At 31.7% G+C, this 20,318-nt stretch overlaps 1 protein-coding gene across 1 annotated transcript in view; it reads right to left on the bottom strand.

The window, feature by feature from the left end:
• Positions 1-20,318, bottom strand: part of Nhe1 (Na[+]/H[+] hydrogen exchanger 1) — a 134,957-nt gene that overhangs the window by 82,385 nt on the left and 32,254 nt on the right. Inside the window, exon 6 of the mRNA XM_085825100.1 lies at positions 10,964-11,065. Within this exon, the coding sequence (XP_085681226.1) occupies positions 10,964-11,065 (102 nt within the window). The remainder of the gene's footprint in view (positions 1-10,963; positions 11,066-20,318) is intronic.

Below are 20,318 nucleotides of genomic sequence, written 5' to 3'. Positions count from 1 at the left end.
TACGTAACCCATACTAGTATAAGGTAATAGAAATTTATCCTCTGGTTTTGCACTAATTCTGCTAAGATTAGCAGGAGATTCAGTACTATTCTTAAGTTTGGACATTGGGGTCTTAAATGTTGATAGGACCCACACTGATAGCACTGTGGCGTTTTTCGTTTTTCATATTTATCATCTGGACGTGGACTTCTAGGTCTATGAAACCAGCTTTGCGAATTAAATCCTGATGACAATTTTTTTTCAGTTTTATTTTTATTATCTGAACTCAATTTACCTTGAGTTACTGCATTGTATCTTTCTTTCTGCCAATTCACTACAGGCCTTTTTTGAAAGTTTCCGCAAACGTTTTCATAGGCATCAATTTTTTCAGCTAATTTTTTAGATGAAATCATCTCTACCCATTCATCAAGAAAATGATCTCGAATTTCAGGAGGAAATCGACGTTTAAGTTGGTCAAGCACCATCAAATCTAGCAACTGATCAAAAGTCTTAACTCCTAGACCAGTCACCCATTCTTTGCAATAATTTTCTATTTCATAATTGAAATCCACCCATGTAGATTCGGTACTCTTTTGGTGCTTCATAAATTTCTGCCTAAACTTTTCCGGGCTTAGTTTAAACCGTCTTAACAATAAATTCTTCACATGCTCATAGTCTTTAGCCTTATCGGAGGTTTCTCTAGCTATTAACTGGGTTACTTCGTAAGGAAGTAGTCCTAGTAAATGAGATACAAATTCTTCTTTATCAATTTTAGCCCATTCTGCTTGCCTTTCAAATAAAAGCAAATATCTCCTTTCTTGTCATCGAATTTCTGCATGAGTGACGCAGATCCGTTTTCGGCCAGATCTGTCCGGTATTTTGAGACTTTGTCTCTGCTTCAAGTCTTAATCTCTCTAATTGATACAGTTCGTTTCTTCTTCGCTCTTCTCTTTCCCTTTCCTCCCTCTCTTTCCATTCTTCTCTTTTCTCCTTCTCTTTCCATTCTTCTATTATTGTGTCTAAGACTCCTTTGACGAATACCTCATCATAATCTCTACTTTCAACAATTTTCTGTTTTAAATCGACTATTTTCAAATCTGCAGTCACATGAACTCCTAGTTCAGCCGCGAGATTTTGCAAATCTTGCTTACGAGCTCTTCCCAAGTAAGACATTGTTTCTATGTTTAAAATTAACAAACACTGTGTTCTTTATACTTCCTCAGAACAGCTCAAATTAATTACTTTAATTAATTAATGCAGTCAGGTATCACGAAATTAAATGCACTCTGTTAAATACGTATACCTCAAAAATGAAATATTTAAATTATATGAAGTTCATTCTCTCTATCACATTAATGGTGACTAAAATAAGAATAATAACATAGAGCAATATATATATCTACCGTCTGGACAACGAAAATGAATATTAAAAATAATATCCAATACGGTAATAAAATAAGACAATTCAATATTAAAAGGAAGTAATAATCTGGTATCGCTAATATTGCGTTCAGTGATGAACTAATAACATAAATCAATTCATTATTAACAGGAAGTAATAATCTGGTATCACTAATATTATGTTCAGTGATGAACTAATAAAATAAAAATATGCACGATTATTCGATCTAGGTCGGTGCCTCCAAAATAATTAAGACTGTGATACTTCTTTGGCGATATGAAGCAACTCCAATGATGGAACACAGCAATAACTTTTATTTAACACTCAAAAAAAAAAAAAAAAATGGCAACATACAAACAAAAAGAGAAAACATATTCTATCATTTAAAAATAAATTACATTCTTCGTGCGAGAGTCGCACGAGGCACTCGAGTCTGGTTTCAAATATTGCCATTCACAAATACCTTAATGTTCATCTATTTAAATTATTTAAACTACAAGATTTTAATATTATTTAAATCTGTTACAACATCCCACAATGTAAGGAGTGGTCAATGAGAATCACTTCCTGAGTTTACAGACAATTTCAGCAAAGCCACCAAAACTAATCATTGGCAAGACCATTTACATTAATTTGTGATTTTACAAATGTAACCCGCTTAGGAAAATAATTTGAAATGGAATTTTTCATTTTATTCAATGCATTTGATATCTGCTGTTATTCAAAGATTGAATAAGGACAAATAATATATATAAGCTGCAACCATCATCTACAAGTTTATAGCAAAGAAATAGATAGTTGTTCTTAACCATCTTCTTAATCATTTTACTGGTCACATTAACTTCTGTTCCTGGTGAAACTTTACTTTAAAAGATATAATTTTAGACTGAATTTCAGATATTAATCTTTTCCTGGGAACTGTGACATACATGTTCCCCACATTCACTACATCAAATAAGGTTTAAAAATTCTTGTTTTTAATTTTGTTTAATTTTAATTTTGTTAAGGCATTTTAATTTTGCTACTTAATACAGAGCAGAAAATGGCAGATTGGTTTGTTTTTCTGTTCCCTGTTGATTGAATAGTTAGCTAAGTGGCTCCAATACATACAAAATTAGTCTCCATTAGCCCAAGTGAAAAGGTTAAACACAAAAGGAGAAAATTAAAAATCTTTAGCTGCCATAATAAATAGAAAAATTGCACAGCTGCCATTGAAAAATCCCATTGCTGCCAGCCTTGCTTACAACTCTGCAAAGCCATAGCTGCTAACCTTGAAATACGAAAAATCAGGAGGTTCCTTCTGCAAAAACCATAATTTTTTGGGCTGCACTGTGATGCTACTTCAGAACATTCCTAATGGCAATTCACATTTTGAGCATGATTCAGATTTTTGAACTATTTATGTGATTCTGCTGCAAAACATATTAATATTTAATTAGAGAATCTAAATTTTACAGTCTTTGGCTAATTTCCTTTTCTAATTCTCTAACACTTCTGTAAATTGAGAAAATCTTGAGTAGGGAAAAAAAGCTTTTGTTTATTAAAGTACTTTTAAATATGATAAAAATAAAATTTATAATTAAAGTACATACAATAGTATAAATAAACAAAGTAATGTAAGGTGATGGTTATAAAAGGTTCCAAAATGTATACAGTAGATTAAGACAACTGAGATTAAATAAAGTTTAATAAGAAAAATTATACTTCAAATCATTAAGAATAAGGGAATGGAATTTCGCCGATTTAAGTTTCAGAAATGCAATAAATGCTTTATTTCAGTAAAGGCTAAAATTTTTAAATCAAAAAACTTGGTGACATACTAGAAGAGCAGGAGATGTGATGAATAACTTTCCTATTTTATGGGGAAGAGATGGCAGCTACAAGAAATTAATGCCAACAATTGATTATGAAGTAATCAGAAGCTCTGTTTATGGGTATACTGTCACTGCAATTTAGATTTGTCACTGTATATCTGAAGAACAACAGCCCTAAGTTTTGGAACATAAACCATATTAAGGAGCTATATAACTATGCTAGCTATAGATGGATAATCACTCAGCAAGAAAATATTGCCTCTAATATCACATTAATGACAATTATTCACACAAACTATACAGGTTGGATATGACCTTGTTACGTTTAAAATTGTGATTTTTTTATTCTCTTGGTGCTGCGACGAAGAGAAAAAAACCAATAACCAAACAGAAAAACAAATAATAAAATCTAAACTCTAAGTGACTGGTGATTGTAAATCCAAGACTTTTAACCCCTTAACCTACGATTCAGATTCGAAAATGTTGGGCCGAAATTGTATACAAGCTGGCGCAACGTTCGGGACATTTGCACGACTTGTGTAACATGCTAATCCGGGCAATCGTAAACATGACGACTTATGTAATTTTCAAAGAAAGTATAGGCGAATAATTATTGATGATACATCCAATGATGATCAACTACCAGAGTCCTGGCTTTGGAAAGAAATAAGAAATAGTCCAAAAATCTGGGACTATACGATGACTCCTGGCATAAGAGAGGAAGCCTTATGTCAATTAGGAGGAAGTAGACGAGAATTTGATACATTTCATCTAATATTTGATGACATATTTTGGAACAATATTGTAACCAAAAGGAATCAGTATGCAGATCAAGTATGAGAAAATCCACATAGAACATGAGTGTAAGTGTAAAGTTCCGTTACAAGTACCAGAATGCTTTGAAATATATCATACAGTTACAGATTACTAATTTTGTATTTTGGAGTTTTGTATAAATAAATATTTTGTAATATTTGCGTTTACCACAATTATTGCATTAGACTGTAATTGTGTATCAAATATTCCACGTAATATTCACTTCTGACCTGATCACCATACACAGGCTATGTACTTGAAAGTTAGGTTTGGCCCGACCATCATACGCGGGCTATGCCCGTAAAAGTTAGGTTTGGCCCAAACATCGTACACGGGCTATGCTCCTCATTGTAGATTAAGGGCTTAAGTTCGACTAAAAGACATAAATCATCGACAGAGTAGAATAAAGTTTATCAGATTAATGCTCATACTCTTTAAGTCAACAATGAAAGGATGTTATCCTCTCTGGTGTTTTGGTAAAATCAAAAGATTATTTATCAAAACAAAATGGAAAAATGCATTTCAGTATCAAATTCATCAAATTGCTATCTTTCACTAAAATAAAATAAATCCACTGACTGTCCTGAAAACACATAAATTTCAGTACAACTCTAGAGATAGCCACAAAGACTGTTCCTTTAAATATAAAAGAGAAAACTTCAAAACATCAGGGAAAGATATATTACAGAAGTAAGAAGTCAACACACCAGTTCATTTAAAATAATAATCCAATTGTTTAATTACAACACCCTGAAAATTAATTTCCCTACTACCCGCTAAGTTACCCAGGTTCAAATTGAAAATGACGATGGGAGATGACGACTCATCCACTTCTAAGTTTTCATCAGTAATCTGGATATGCAGCACTAACATCCTGAATTACTTCCCAATAAAAAAAAAAAAAAAAAAAAAAAAAAAAAACAAGCAACAAAATCAAAACAAAAATGTCCGAGAACTGTCGGTCAGGGATAGCCCCAGTTCTACAAACCCAGACATCGAAAAATGTCCTGATGAGAGCCTGCAATGCACTCAGACTGGTCCCGCAGCTGGTAAGCCATGGGGAGGTGGAAAACTGGACTCGTAGACCACGGTTGGCCCCAAAAGCTGACGGGCTTCAGTTGAACCTTTACGACTGGAAACTCCTCTTCCAATTTTAAATTTTTCAAAGGTGAAAAACTGCAAAAAGTCTCTCCTGCCTCTCATGCAGCCATTTTTAAAACCTTGATGATGCTCAAAATACAGACCGCCTGGCTCAAAATACCAAGAAAATATAACCATGTTTTTCGTAAGAATCCCATGGGTGACCTACAATGGACTTCCAGATAAAAACTCAAATAAAGCATACAATAATAAATCAATAAAATCTTCCACAATAAATATAATTTTAGATAGCTGGGATTACTGCATTCTAGGTCCCTACATCATCTTTCTCTCAATTGCCTAGACAACATACATTTCAATTTCCTAATATGAAATAATTCGCATTTGGAATAATGAACAATTTATTTTTTTGCCCTAAAGGGAAACTTCAGTATAATTGCTTATCCCTCATTATGGTTATGAATACTACAAATCATTAATTAATAATTCACATTTGGAATGGTGAACAATTTATCTTTTTGCACTAAAAGGAAGCTTCACTATTATCACTTATCTCACACTATATATATATAAATATTTCAAATCATTTATAACGACAATACAAATACGACGGTAAACGACAATACATTTAACCTAAAAATCCTTTTCACAAATACTCAAGTCAGTTAAGTGCAATAAGTTTGAGAACACATGGTGATATAGAAAAAATACAAAAAAATCAACTCACTGCACAAAGAGGATTTCAATTCAGTTTTTGTCTCCCTATTACAATCCAAAACGCATGTAAAAGAATTCAGAAATTCTTCATCAAGACCGCACCACTTGGTCAATTCACCTGTTGTGGAAAACTGCATCAGTGATACTGCCCTTCTGCATGCAAGGAGGTCCAACTTAGCATGAATTTTGAAACATTCTAATACCAGTCTTGATACTCTCAATGACAATAGAAAATGACGATGGGAGATGACGACTCATCCACTTCTAAGTTTTCATCAGTAATCTGGATATGCAGCACTAACATCCTGAATTACTTCCCAATAAAAAAAAAAAAAAAAACAAGCAACAAAATCAAAACAAAAATGTCCGAGAACTGTCGGTCAGGGATAGCCCCAGTTCTACAAACCCAGACATCGAAAAATGTCCTGATGAGAGCCTGCAATGCACTCAGACTGGTCCCGCAGCTGGTAAGCCATGGGGAGGTGGAAAACTGGACTCGTAGACCACGGTTGGCCCCAAAAGCTGACGGGCTTCAGTTGAACCTTTACGACTGGAAACTCCTCTTCCAATTTTAAATTTTTCAAAGGTGAAAAACTGCAAAAAGTCTCTCCTGCCTCTCATGCAGCCATTTTTAAAACCTTGATGATGCTCAAAATACAGACCGCCTGGCTCAAAATACCAAGAAAATTAAACCTATCAAATCCAACAAAAAACTGGAACACCCTCCAACCATCTAGAACAAAAGAAATAATTAACCTCCAAAATTCGAAAAAAAGCAGACCCCCATTTTCAGCCAATAATTCTGTCAAAGTAGCAATGCCCATTACAGCTATTTGCTTCCAAACGAGCAAAACATATGTTAGCCACAAAAGGTAAGGGAAGGAAAAAGCAGCTGGCTGCCGACCTTTGACCCCAAAGTGGTCGCTTTGTGAGAAACTAAAAAAAAAAAAAAAAAAAAATCCACCCACCTTTAGCTGTAAAAGACATTCCGCTAGCTAAATAAGAGCTTTGAACGAAAAAAAATGAGTTTAAACAATAACATTAAAAATTAATTCTCAAATATTAACATTAAAAATTCACTATTCACTGTAAATTAAAATATTATTTAAGCACTGTAAAATAACACATAATTCTACACAATTCCCCCCATGGTCCAGAACAAACCCCTAAATCAGCAGTTCTCAACCAGTGGTATGCAGAGAAACAAAGTATTAATTATTAAATTAAAAAATATCGTAATGAAAAAGAACAATTGATAGAAATTTCCTGTGATCGAACTCTAACTGAAGATTTCAAAAATGACACACTAGTCAACTTTTGGCTGAATAAAAAAAAAAAAAAAAAAAAAAAAAAGAATTTAAAGGCATTTCAAATAAAGCTATTAAATTTGTATTGCCTTTTTGCACAACCTGTTTGTGTGAACAATGATTTTTTTCCATGTTAAATTTGAAATAAAAAACAGACTAAAAGTGGATTCTCATTTACCATTAAAGGTAAATGAAATAAGACCCAACATAAAGAAATTGAACCCTCTTAAGAGGCCCAAATTTCACACTAAATTTTAAAATTAAAGTATTATAACTGAAATTTTGATAATTAAAATGGTAACGAATTTTTAATCTAATAGTTTTTTATGTGTGCATATTTAATACAAAGAGCCAATAGGTTGTGCAAATGGCAATATATACTTTTTTTTTAATATTTCTACTGAGAAATTGAAAAATAATCATTGTAAAATTTTAGCGGAACTAATGTTTTTCAGTTTTTGTTTAGATGGTACTCAGTAGTTAAAAGGTTGTAAACCACTGCCCTAAATAATTATAATTAGGAAGAATAAGAATAACTGCAGATACTACTTCGCAAATGGATGTAATCATGGAGATCAATGATAACTTATTTACAACAATTACAAATTTACCTACATTAAATTTTAAAAAAAAATTCAACCAAAAAAATTTAAATATAATTTGCACCCAAAATAGACAGAAAGAGTGAAGTGTCACTATTAGCCTTACTTAGTAACTTGGTAACAAAATGTTCACAAACCAGAAACAAATTAAACCACTAGTGAGTAACTAATACATACTTTCCCCCCTAAATAACCAATAGTAACATGAACCAAAAATGCTTAGAACAAATTAACCTCTAAACTGAAATAGGAGTACTAACATGCACAGAAAAACTCCAGAAACGGAATTCAGAAACTTAACCAAATCTAATCCAAAATACTAAGGTGTGCCTTAGTAGGAAAAACAAAACAATTCCAATAACTTAATTTCAAAACAGGAAAAGAAAATTTGGACCAGCCAAATAACTCCCTAAAATCGAGCCAAGTAAAGAGCCAAGAACCCGAAACCGAAACTAAGAGAACTCTCAAACCTGCGCATACCACCCCAAGAGCTAAGCACAGTTAAATGAAATTGAAATTAAAATATTTCTTCAAAGGGCAAAAGAAAATTCCAGACACTTCAAATGTAATCAAAACTCATAAATAAAACATTGATGGAAAAAATTCTAGGCAAATTTGTCACCAGGAATACATCACGACCAAACTGAAGTAAGTTAAAGAACACATACAGAAATTCTCAAAATAACAAAAGATGTTCAAAATACCCACAAAATTTTGACAGTATGAAACATAAAATTGCATAAAAGAGCTATTTAGGGAATCTGGACTGCTTTGAGAAACCACAGTATTGAGCAACATCTGTACAAAAATGCCCAAAAAGCAAAAATGAAACATACAAAACTCAAATTTAGAAATCAAGACAGCAGTCTGTTAAGGAACAATTGTGCATGCATTGCAATTGTGAGATGCAGTCCTTAGCATAAACACAAAAAATTACCAAATAGACTACCAATACCTGCAAGGAACAAATGTGAAAATCTCAATCACAGAATAAGTGTTTTAAGACTCAAAATCCCCAAATAACTCAAACTCAAATCCAATAAATCCACAAATCCGTACACTAAACTCCAAGGAAAAATGCACGCTGAAACCTGGTAGTGTCTCTATCCATGCTTAAATGCAACACAAAAGTCTTGCGAGTTTAAAAACACTGGTAATAAACTGAAAATGCATAGCATGTACTAATGAAAAAACTCATAATACCAAATTCACACAAAAATGGCTCCAGCAACCTGAAGTCTTCCATATAAGTATTCATTCTCACATATCAACATTCTTATTCAGTACAAAACTCAATTAAAAATTAGAATTAAACCTTAAGTATGCAACCAATTCAATCACAAACCAAAATTCAGTGACAAATAATAGAAAACTAATAAAAATCACATTGATTACTCAAATTAACAATTTAGTTCACTGTTCAAAGCAGGCTACACAACTCACTATTAATTTCCTCACCAGAATAGCATTTAAAGAATCTGAATGCCTACACAATGAGTATAGAAGAGTAATTATCCTAATTTCATAAATTACAAGATAAATTCTATCTTGTCACATTTAAATCAGTTCAAATAATAATATTAAAAACTAATTCCAAAATATTTACATTAAAAATTCACTATTCACTGTAAATTAATATATTAACTAAGCACTGTAAAATAATACATAACACTCCTACACAACAACCAACAACCTTGAATAATTATGACTAATTGTTAAAGAGTTACAGGGGTGCAGATCACATTTAAATTCAGTATTGAAGTAACGAGTTCAAGGCTCTGAGTCTTGAATATTTGTAGAGTGAAAAATAAAATAAATTCACTCATTTAACTTAAGAATATGACATAATTTTGATAATTTCATTTCATGTTTATGACTGCTTAAAAATATACTACTATGTTGAATTTTCTGAGAATCTAAATTTTATTTGTTTACATCCAAAAATAAGTTTAGATAAACATTGATATATTCTGCAATCATGCATTATTGGAATCCTGCTGAATAAACACAAATTCATAATTTTATAATAAGAAAGCAAAAAAAAAAAAAAAAAAAAAAAAAGGAAAACAAAATATAACACAGAAATGATTTTAAAATTTGCATACAGCTACTAAATATATATAAAGTAATTAAAAGAGAATTAAATTTTCTTTTTTAAGCTACAAAGAAGTATTTAATAGTGTGAGCTTCCCTCATCCAGAGGCAGTTTAACAATTATAAAAATGTGTAAATACAAGCAAAAAATATAGTAGGAAGGTATAAGAAATTTGTAAACATAAAAACTAAAGCTAGTAAAAGTATTTAAACAGGCAAACAAAAACCAAAATACATGAAAAAAACAAATTGCAAAATACAAGATAAAAATGTAATATTTATGATGGGATTGCAAACATGTGAATGTTGATCTAAATATTCAAATATTGCATAACAAATAAAACAATATATAACACGCATAAAATCCATATATCACAATTAAAATACTGTGAATTTTTTATTTTTAAAAATATAAAGTTAAAAATTTGTAAGGCATATTATTTTGTGGTAATGTGTACTTAACTTTAATTTTAAAAAACAAAAGAATAGCACAGAAGATATAATCAAAATAAAACCACAGAGTTTTAATTTGTAATATGTAACAAATTTATTCATTAAGCAATATATCAATGTTTAGTTACAAATTAAATATATAACATACATTGAATACTTTTTTATGCAAGAAGTAAAAAACACAAAACTACAAGTCAGTGATCAAATTCCTACTTGCATACTATAAACACATAATTATAGTTGAAAATTAAACAAAACAACTTTATTTTGCTATATCTTTTGAAACATTAAAATAAAGCTGCTATTTTGTCTAGTTTTAAACTTTATACTGACATGTTTCTCTTTCTTTTGAATGCCTATTAGTTAGCTACATATACAACAAGTTCTATGAGAATTCTGAGAAACGTACATGGAGAACTGAATATTCGCTCATTTCAAATGAATATTCACTCAGTTCAATTTATAAAATTGATATTCACAACTAAATATAAAAATGCATTTTAAACTATTCATCTTTGCAAGGCACTCCATATGAACTACTATGTGCTAAAATGCATGAATTAAAACTGAATTAATTGAAAAAAAAAGGTAATAAATATTTCATCAAATCAGTCAAAGAAAATTTCAGTCAGGTTATAAAAATTTTTTCTAGCTTTTACGGAAAAAATATGTACTTACCATTCCCAGCAAATACACTCCTCCTCCGATAACAAACGCAGATATAGCAGTTCCAAAAATGGCAAACACAAGGATAGAACCAATATTTTGGAAGAAATTTCCCTAAAAGTTAAAGGGAAAACTAATTTAATAAGCAAAGTTTTATTTAATTCTGAAATATTTATTAATTTTGGTTTAAAAAAATTTCATAGTAGTCTCATACATAAAACAAATACTGGCAATATACTTATTTATATTACCAAAATAAACATATTACCTCTAATTAAAAGTTTGCGACTTGAAATTAATTGAAAATTAATTAATGCAAGAAGAAGATTTGTATTCATACATTTAATTTCATAGAGCAAAAAAACAATATTAATTTAAAAGCTGTGTTTCAGAGTTCATAATATACCTGTTAACTGTATGAATTTTTTCACTTTATTTCTTAAGAATAAAAGCGAAGAGGAAGTATGAACTAATTGGAAAAATACTTTTGCACTTACAAATTTAAAACAAATTTTAAAGTTCATGTATAAAAAAGAAGTGCTTATGTATTGTACCATCAATTGTGAAACTCTTGCTAAGTAGGGCAATTTGGTGTCAATTATGAGTACGTGCAATGCACCACTACACTCATAACATCCGTGCTTTCATTCGATGTAACCCAAATTGTTTCTTGATAAGCCATGTTTTGTTTTTATGAACAAATACATAAATTAACTGTTATTACTGTATTTTTCCTTGCATTTTGAAATATATTATTAAAATTTGGAACTGTAATGAAGTTTTAAAGACATCTCGCCATATTTCAACAAACAACCAACTTTATTAGTCAAAACTTGCAGAATAACTGAAAAACATTAAGCATGTGTATCATCTGCACGGATATTGAGTGAGATTTCTTTACATTTCTTAGTAGAATTATGTTGGTAGCGTAGCAACGCAAATACATTACAGTCTTAAATTCCTTCCCTCACAGGGAACTTTTCAAAGAAAAGTTTTTTTTTCAATCTGATGGAAAATTTAAGAAAAATTTTCAGTTTAAATACATTAAATTTTTTTACAAGACAAATATGTTCAAGCATATCTGTAGCAAATACAATCAGATACCTGACCAAATGAGTACAAGTGCTTTCAAAGAATCATTTTAAATAAACATACAAATTTAATATTCTAATATTAGAAAAATTTAAACAATGAAGTTTTATAATTCCTAGAATATATATTTTTAGTTGTGAGATGTTTGGATACGACGACTTAAACTGTCAGCATTTTAATGGTCCTTCCCCTTTCTATGCACAACTTCATAGTTAAAAGGTTGTGAGATCAAAGTCTGTCGCAATAGTCTACAATTAGAACCAGTGTTTTTATCCAACCATACTAGAGGATTATGATCAGTCTGAATGATGAACTTATGAGATCCATCTGGGTAGAATTTTAACTTTTATACTGCAAAGACAATGGCAGCACACTCCCTTTTAATTCTACTCTACTTCTGTTCAGTAGGTGAAAACTTTTTGATAGGAAATATTATTGAATGTTCTCTTCCTTTAGCATTTATTTGTGATAATACAACGCCAATACCAATATTCGAAGCATTGCACTGAATGATAAATGGCTGAGTAAAGTTCGGACTGGATTTTTGTGTCAACTGTTTCTTGAGTTCATCAAAAACATTTTGGCAGTCATCAGTCCAATTTATGGTTGATTTGCAACATTTTTCTTTTAACAAATCTGTCAGTAATGCAGAAATCACAGAAAATTCAGAAATATACCTTTGATTAATACCCCACAAAGTCCTAAAAATGACCAGACTTGTGTTTTTGTGGTAGGTTTAGGGAAGTCCTTTACGGCTTGGATTTTTATTTCTGCTGGTCTTTTTTGACCTTGTCCTACTACATGACCTACATATTTGACGGTCGTATGAGCAAACTGACATTTCGAAGGCTTTAGTTTAGCAATTTTCCTCTTCATCATCTTGCGAGAATACTGCAATATCGTCAATATAGGGTACAGCAAATTCTTCACAGTTTCTTAATAATCCTGCCATCAAGCGGCTAAAACCATACGGTGCATTTTTTTAGCCCAAAAGGTAACCTTAAGGGTTTAAATGTTCCAAAACTTGTCACAAAAGCAGCGTAACGCTGAGCTCTTTTAGTTATTGGGATCTGCCAGTAACCTTGAGTAATATCTAGAACTGTTATATATCTGGCAGATGACACTTTTTCCACTAAATGTTCAATGTTCAATGTTTGGTAAGGGAAAATATTGTGCCCTAGTTGCCTTGTTCAAGCGACGGTATGTAGAAACTGTATTGCACCAGATGGCACTGTGTGTGCCTGAATTCTTGAGTAGTTTAGAACATTGCTGACTGTAAGAAAGGTAAAAAGAAAGTTGCGAAAGTCAAACTAAATTTATATGTGTTTCTTTATTATAAATATATTTATTTATGTTGTCAATAAAATTTGGATAAAATGACAGAATGTGAGAATCAATGCTGCATCTGACAGGTAAGCAAATTTCTTTATTATTTGATTTGAATATCGAGTTTTAGAATAATGCAAATCCGATATTAGATGCAAGTTGCATATTTATACAGTAATCAATGCATGGTCTAGCATCTTTTCCAGAAACTTCAACCAGTATGAGTGGAGAGGTAAAATCCAATTCACCTGGTTCTATTACTTTGAGTTTTATCATCTTTCCTAGTTCAGTTTTTAAAATCTCAGTTTCTCTGGCAGACAACCGATAAGGTTTCGCGCATATCGGTCTTTCTGCTTCTAATTCTATATCATGTTCGGTAAGGTCAGTAGCACCTGGTTTATTAGAGATAATACAGGAATACTTGTATATCAACTGCTTTAAATCTTTTCTTTGTTCTTCAGATAATAATGAATTCAACTGGATGCCTTGCAAAATGTCAGACATTTCAGTATCCGTTCTTTAATTTAGACTTGGTATTTCATCTTCATAGCAGTTTCTCCTGTCTTCTAAACATAGCAAGTTTATATTTTCTGCTCGTTGAAAATACGGTTACAGCATATTAATGTGGTACACCTGAGTTTTATTTTTCTTGGAAAACTCAACTACATAATTTGTCTCTGATAATTGTTGAACTACTTTTCCAGGACCTACCCATTTAACTGATAGTTTGTTTGGCTTAGATGGAGCTATAACTAGCACTCTTCTTCTTGAAATTTACGTTCTATAACTTTGCGATCATACCAGAGTTTTTGCCTTTCTTTGACTTCTTCCATGTGCTGCGCAGTGAGTTTTTGACATTTCCTCTTCGATTCATTTGTTCAAAAATATAGTCCACTACTGTATTTTCTTTCTCTTCAAGAATTCTTTTAGAAGTTCTATGCATCCTTTTTACAGGATTGCTTTGTGGGTGGTAAACAGAACTTCGTACAACTTTAATTCTGAATTTTTCTAGCAAATTCAATGTCAATGCACTCGTAAAAGATGTGGCTTGGTCGGTTTGGACCTTCTTTGGAAATCCCATTCGACTAAAAATTAGAAGGAAAACATCAACAATTGTGGTTGAACAAAGATTTGCCACAGGAACTGCATCCATATATTTTGAAGACATGCAGATTGCAGTATAAGATACTTACTTCCTGAAGGTGTCATAGGCAGAAGCCCACAAGCATCAACATTTATTTTTGAAAATATTTCTGTGATAACAGGGACAATTTTCAAAGAGGTTTTCTTTTTATCTTGCGGCTTTCCAATTCTTTGACATTTGTGACAAGTTTTAACAAAATTCTCGTCATCTTTGTAACAATTTGGCCCATAAAAATTTTTAAATAATGCATCTTTGGTCTTTGTTGCACCAAAATGGGTTAAAGTTTCTTCATAACAAATAGTCATCAACTGTTTCCGATATTTTTCAGGAACAACAATCAATAGTCTTTGTGTTCCATCACAATCTTCTTTTTTTAAAAAGAGCATTTGGCCTTTCAACATATACCTCATACTTTTAGAAGATTTTATTTTAGCTTCTCCATAAAGTGGCTTCAATTCGATGCTCTCCTGTTCTTGTATAAATATTTCTGGAGAGGCCTTTATTTCACAGGAGGAAAACTTTCTCATTTTCAGTCAGAGTGTCTTTGTCTTTAAGTTCAACTTCAGAATTTAAAACATCTGTTGCGACCAGATTTTCCGTTTCTTTTAGTCATCACTATTGAGCGCAAAGACTGCAGCCTTTGTTATTATATGACCAATATCACATTCAAGCTCAACCTCAGCCAAAGGTAAGCACACTGGATGTTCTTCCAGAGGTTTTCTTATCCACATAGTCTCACCTGTATCAGGGTTTGTACACATTTTCTTACTTTCTTACTTACATACTTAATTTTTTCGCACGGAAATTAAGTACTTTTGAGGACCATTAATGAAAAAAATTAAGGATCTATGAGCAAATGGAAACAGAATAAATTCAATTAAAAATATTATTCTAAGCCTGAATTTCTCTTTTGTAATACTATCCTAAAAATAAAATAAATCCCAAAGTAGTAAGCATTATTACTAAACATGAATTAACTAACATAATTATTAATAAGTTTGAGAATAAAATAAACTCCATGCAGTTTATCAAGTAGCATTAAATATTTTACACTTATAATAGTTGGACATATTTAAAAGAAGATAAGAGACATTTACATTTTACAAATAGTTAGCTTTATGCTGTTTTTTTTTTTTTTTTTTCTGTTTGTTTTTTTAATGTCTTATTTTGTCACATACTTGGTCAGTCTAGAGGTTTAGCAAATAGTAAGGAGATTTTATGTCAAACGGCATAGGTTAAAATGAGAAGTGAGATCATAATCAGCATGATTCATAACAAAAGACTGAATGTTGTCCCTCTGCTGCTTGTCTATAGACAGACCTGCTGATTGGAACAAACCTGAAAGGCCTGATGTAGGCACGGTTGGCAAATGTTGAAAGTTAGTCAAGCTCTGCTTAATGCAGTTAATGCAGCTTTGTGTAGAGTTCCAGCAGAGTCGTAGCTAAGGTTTTCAGCGCCCAGGGACAACTGAAGGTTTCGCATCCCCCACTGCTTGCCAAGGATGGAAAACATTTAATTTTAAAATGTCGTAACATCAGTTTGGCGCCCCTTGGATTCTGCGCCTGGGGACAGATGCCCCCCTTGCCTTCCTCTAGCTACGCCCCTGAGTTCCAGAGGTTGTAACCCAGTTAATATACTTTAAGGTTCCAATCAGCCATTAAAGCACCAGAGGTGATAAGTTGTTTTATATATAAGTCTCAGTAGATGCAAAGAATAAGTTTTACTTGATGGTATTGATGGTTACTTGATGGGTGTTGGATGATGTAATTTGAGACAATTACATGGGGAAAACACTTATTATGAAAAAATTAAAAAGAAGACATTTTAATTAATTACATAGCTAATTTTGCTTTTATTAACCTTTTAACAATCATGCCCGAGATGCACTGGTGTTCGAAAATGTCACGCCCGAGTATCACTCGAGGTAATTTTTTTTGAGTGCATCATATTATTATACCCGAATATATATCGGGAGACATTTATTTCGGCTTCATCTCTTTGTCAAACCTGACTGTATCTCAGGAAAAGTTAATGTGCGCTCAATTCAATAGATGACAGCACTTTACTGAAGATTTCAAAGGTTAGAGGTTATAATTTCTTTGGTTCAAAGTGCACGGGATCTTTTTGCTGTAAAATGGCATGCAGTTCTTTGAAACGTTATATAGATGATTTAGATTCTTCAACCGAAGATGAAGGATGTGTGTTTGATGAGCAGTATTCATGATGCTTCCATCGTCAGCCTCAAAAATAAAAAAAAAATGAAGATATACTCAAGCCGACGCCTGTTTCTGGCTACAGTCTAACTATGGGTGGCGTAGATCGCCGTGATCAGGAAATATCCTTTCTCCAACAATCTGAAAACGTCAGAAAAAATATTATAAAAAGATATTTTTACATTTACTAGACAAGGTACTTTGGAACTCATATTTGCTCTATAAAAATGGAAAATGTAGTTGGGAAACATATTACATTTTTAGAATTTCGAACCAAGTTGTAGAAGAGCTTTTACATAAATATGATGATGCAGCTTCTGGACAAAAGAATGTTGGCAGACCACCTACAATAGATAACCCTGCCCGTCTTACTGAACAACATTTTATTTCCCATATTCCTCCGACTAATATAGTCCACTACTGTATTTTCTTTCTCTTCAAGAATTCTTTTAGAAGTTCTATGCATCCTTTTTACAGGATTGCTTTGTGGGTGGTAAACAGAACTTCGTACAACTTTAATTCTGAATTTTTCTAGCAAATTCAATGTCAGTGCACTCGTAAAAGATGTGGCTTGGTCGGTTTGGACCTTCTTTGGAAATCCCATTCGACAAAAAATTAGAAGGAAAACATCAACAATTGTGGTTAAACAAAGATTTGCCACAGGAACTGCATCCAGATATTTTGAAGACATGCAGATTGCAGTTCTGAGAAACGTGAGCCTACAAGACAGGGCAAAGTGTGCTGTTCGAAAAAGGATAAAAATGGGAAAAAGATAAGGAAGGAAACACGATTCTGGTGTGGTGATTGTGGAGTTGGTTTGTGCTTGGAAAAGTGTTTCCAGTTGTACCACACAAGACTGAATTACAGAACTACTGATAGGTATTCACTTTTATTTATTTATTTTTTAAAAAATGTTTTTTTTTTTTTTTTTTTTTTTTTTTTTTTTTTTTTTTTTTTTCATTTTTAGAAAATAATGCTCCACTAGAAGCGAACTTTACAACTGCCATGTTGAGTGGCAGCCGCCGCAAGCAAATATGCAGTGGCTACAAAACTTAACAAATTTTACCCATGTAATTCAAAATATCAATTTTTTAACTACTTAAGTATATTTTACTTTGTACTAAACATTTGATTTTTCCAATAAAAAAATTTGACAATTTGTGTACCCAAATCATCAAAATAACTTGACAGTTAAAGGGCTAAGAGCTGTTTTGTAAATTATGCTTTATAGCTATATACCTTGTTTATTTTTCAGATTTAAAATATTGAATAATAAGTTTCCAAAATAAAACTTTATAATATGACAGCGAAAAATAAAATTTTTTATTTTAATGTTATTTTTTAAATATAATTCTAATATATTACCATTATTTTAATGAAATTTATTAATGTTATGATATTTTTAAAAAAATCGCCCAAAAATTCTCAGATCTCGGAATCCAAAATTTTCTACAGAAACTGATCTTAAAATAGCCAAAATGTTGACAAGTTGTCAAATTTAGAACCATTTAATAAAAGAATTCACAACCCCAAAAGCGAAAAGTTGTTTAAGAGCTCTTTATTAGAAAAAATTAATTTTGAAATACTTATGTTTCACTTCTTGCTTAGAAACTCGAGTATCCCATCATTTATATTAGAAATAGAAACAAATTATAACCCATGAACACATTCAAAAGGTAACCATAAACGTCAGTGAATTGTCAAAAATATTCCTCCAAAATGCTAATTCACACTCAAAATGGCAGTCATAAAAACAGAGAGAAATTTCAGATGATTAAAATTAAGGACCTTCTACTGATTTTGGCCAAAATTAAGAACTTTTAAGGACCAAAAATCAATTTTAAAAAGTTAAGGACTCTTAAGGACCGTACAAACCCTGTGTATACATGGAAGACTGTAGATATTTTTGGCAAATTAAATCCAAAGTTGCACTGATATCTCTAACTATGGACATTTTATAGCCATTTACTTTACCTAGGCTGGTATATGGAGACGTAATATCCTCAAAACTATTTTTGGAAAATTCATTTGAGGGTACAGTTTCATTGGATGCTACAGTTTCTAAATTCTTCTTGAGTTTATTACACTGAGGTCAAAGATGCAAGTAGTATCCGCATTTATAACAACGAGGTTGTGTCCGTTTCTCAAATTCCATTTCATTAATTTTATTAATGTATTCTGTCTCAATTATAGGTTTAGGATTAAAATTCTTTTGAGAATTCTTTAGGATTATGTCTATTATGATAAACACTTTGCATTTTGTTCGCATTTTGATGACTTTCTTGAAGTTTTAAACCATGTTTTCTGGGTTTTACCCTTTTAAAGCTCTGTTTAATACTCTCATACTCGTCTAATTTTTCTGCTAGCTCATATGGAGTTTTTAATTTCATCCATTGGTCGAGAAAATGATCATTTACTTCCATTGGAATCCTATATTTAATTTGCTCAGTAACTATTAAATCTTTCATATTCTCAAATGTCTTAATTTTTAAATCCGCAATCCACTCCAAAAAATAACTATAAAGTTCTTGAGCATAATTTCTCCAAGATTTTTCAAGAGTCTTTCGATGTTGATAAAAGCACTGTTTCAGCTTTTCACTTTTAAGGTTATATCTTCTTAAGATTAGATTTTTCACATATTCATACTTAGGTGCATCTTCAGATGGTTCTCTGGCTAATGTATTGGAGATTTCGGTGGGTAAAACACCCAAAAGATAAGCCGACAATATTTCTTAGGAATTTTGGCCATTTCAGCTTTTCTCTCAAAATTTATCAAATATAGTCCCATTTCATCCTTTTTTTGTCAAACTTTATGGTAAATTGTGACAACTGGATTTTGTTCCTTGATTCTACTATATTTGTTGTTCATTCTCTAGCTCAAATTACTTGATTTTCAATTTCAAATCGCTTTATTTCTAATTCATATGCCCTTGCTTCTCGAGCCAGATGTTCTTCTCTCACTTCCTGCGCCAGGCGTTCTTCCCTCGCTTCTTGAGCCAGGTGTTCTTTCGCTTCTTGAGTCAGGTGTTCTTTTCTCGCTTCTTGAGCCAGGTGTTCAGCAATTATTCGGTTTAGAATTAATTTAGCGTCTTCCTCATGGTAAAACTGACTTTCAGTGGTTATTTTTTTAATTTCTGGTACCTTACTAGTTAGAGGCATTTCCTCACATAATTTTTCAGATACTTCTATTAAATGTTGTTTTCAAACCTTGGCAAGAAATGACATGTTTAGAAATAGAAAAATTCTTGGGCAGCATTTTAAAATTAAATTTATTTAATAAAATTAGTTGGATATTAATTGTTTAGTAAATGAAGAAGCCTAATTTCTCTCAGAATTCCACAGGAATGACTGGAGTAATTTTGGCCAGGAGATCTCCACCAACTTTTATGGTTCCACGGTTCACAGGATAATAATAAATACCAAAGAGATTTTAATTATATAAAAAATTCATTAAGAGATGAAAAGAATACAAATGCATATAACTTGTAAGAAAAGAACAAAACTCATTCTTGGCATATGAACATACATAGAAAACAATTTTATGGTATACTCAGTTTCCTCTTTCATAGAAATACCTCCACAAATTATTAAA

The sequence above is a fragment of the Stegodyphus dumicola genome, chromosome 10 (assembly GCF_044657685.1).
Source record: "Stegodyphus dumicola isolate Sdum_Otavi_A_Nest chromosome 10, ASM4465768v1".
Lineage (NCBI taxonomy): Eukaryota > Metazoa > Arthropoda > Arachnida > Araneae > Eresidae > Stegodyphus > Stegodyphus dumicola.
This window is presented reverse-complemented; position numbering and strand designations above follow the sequence as displayed.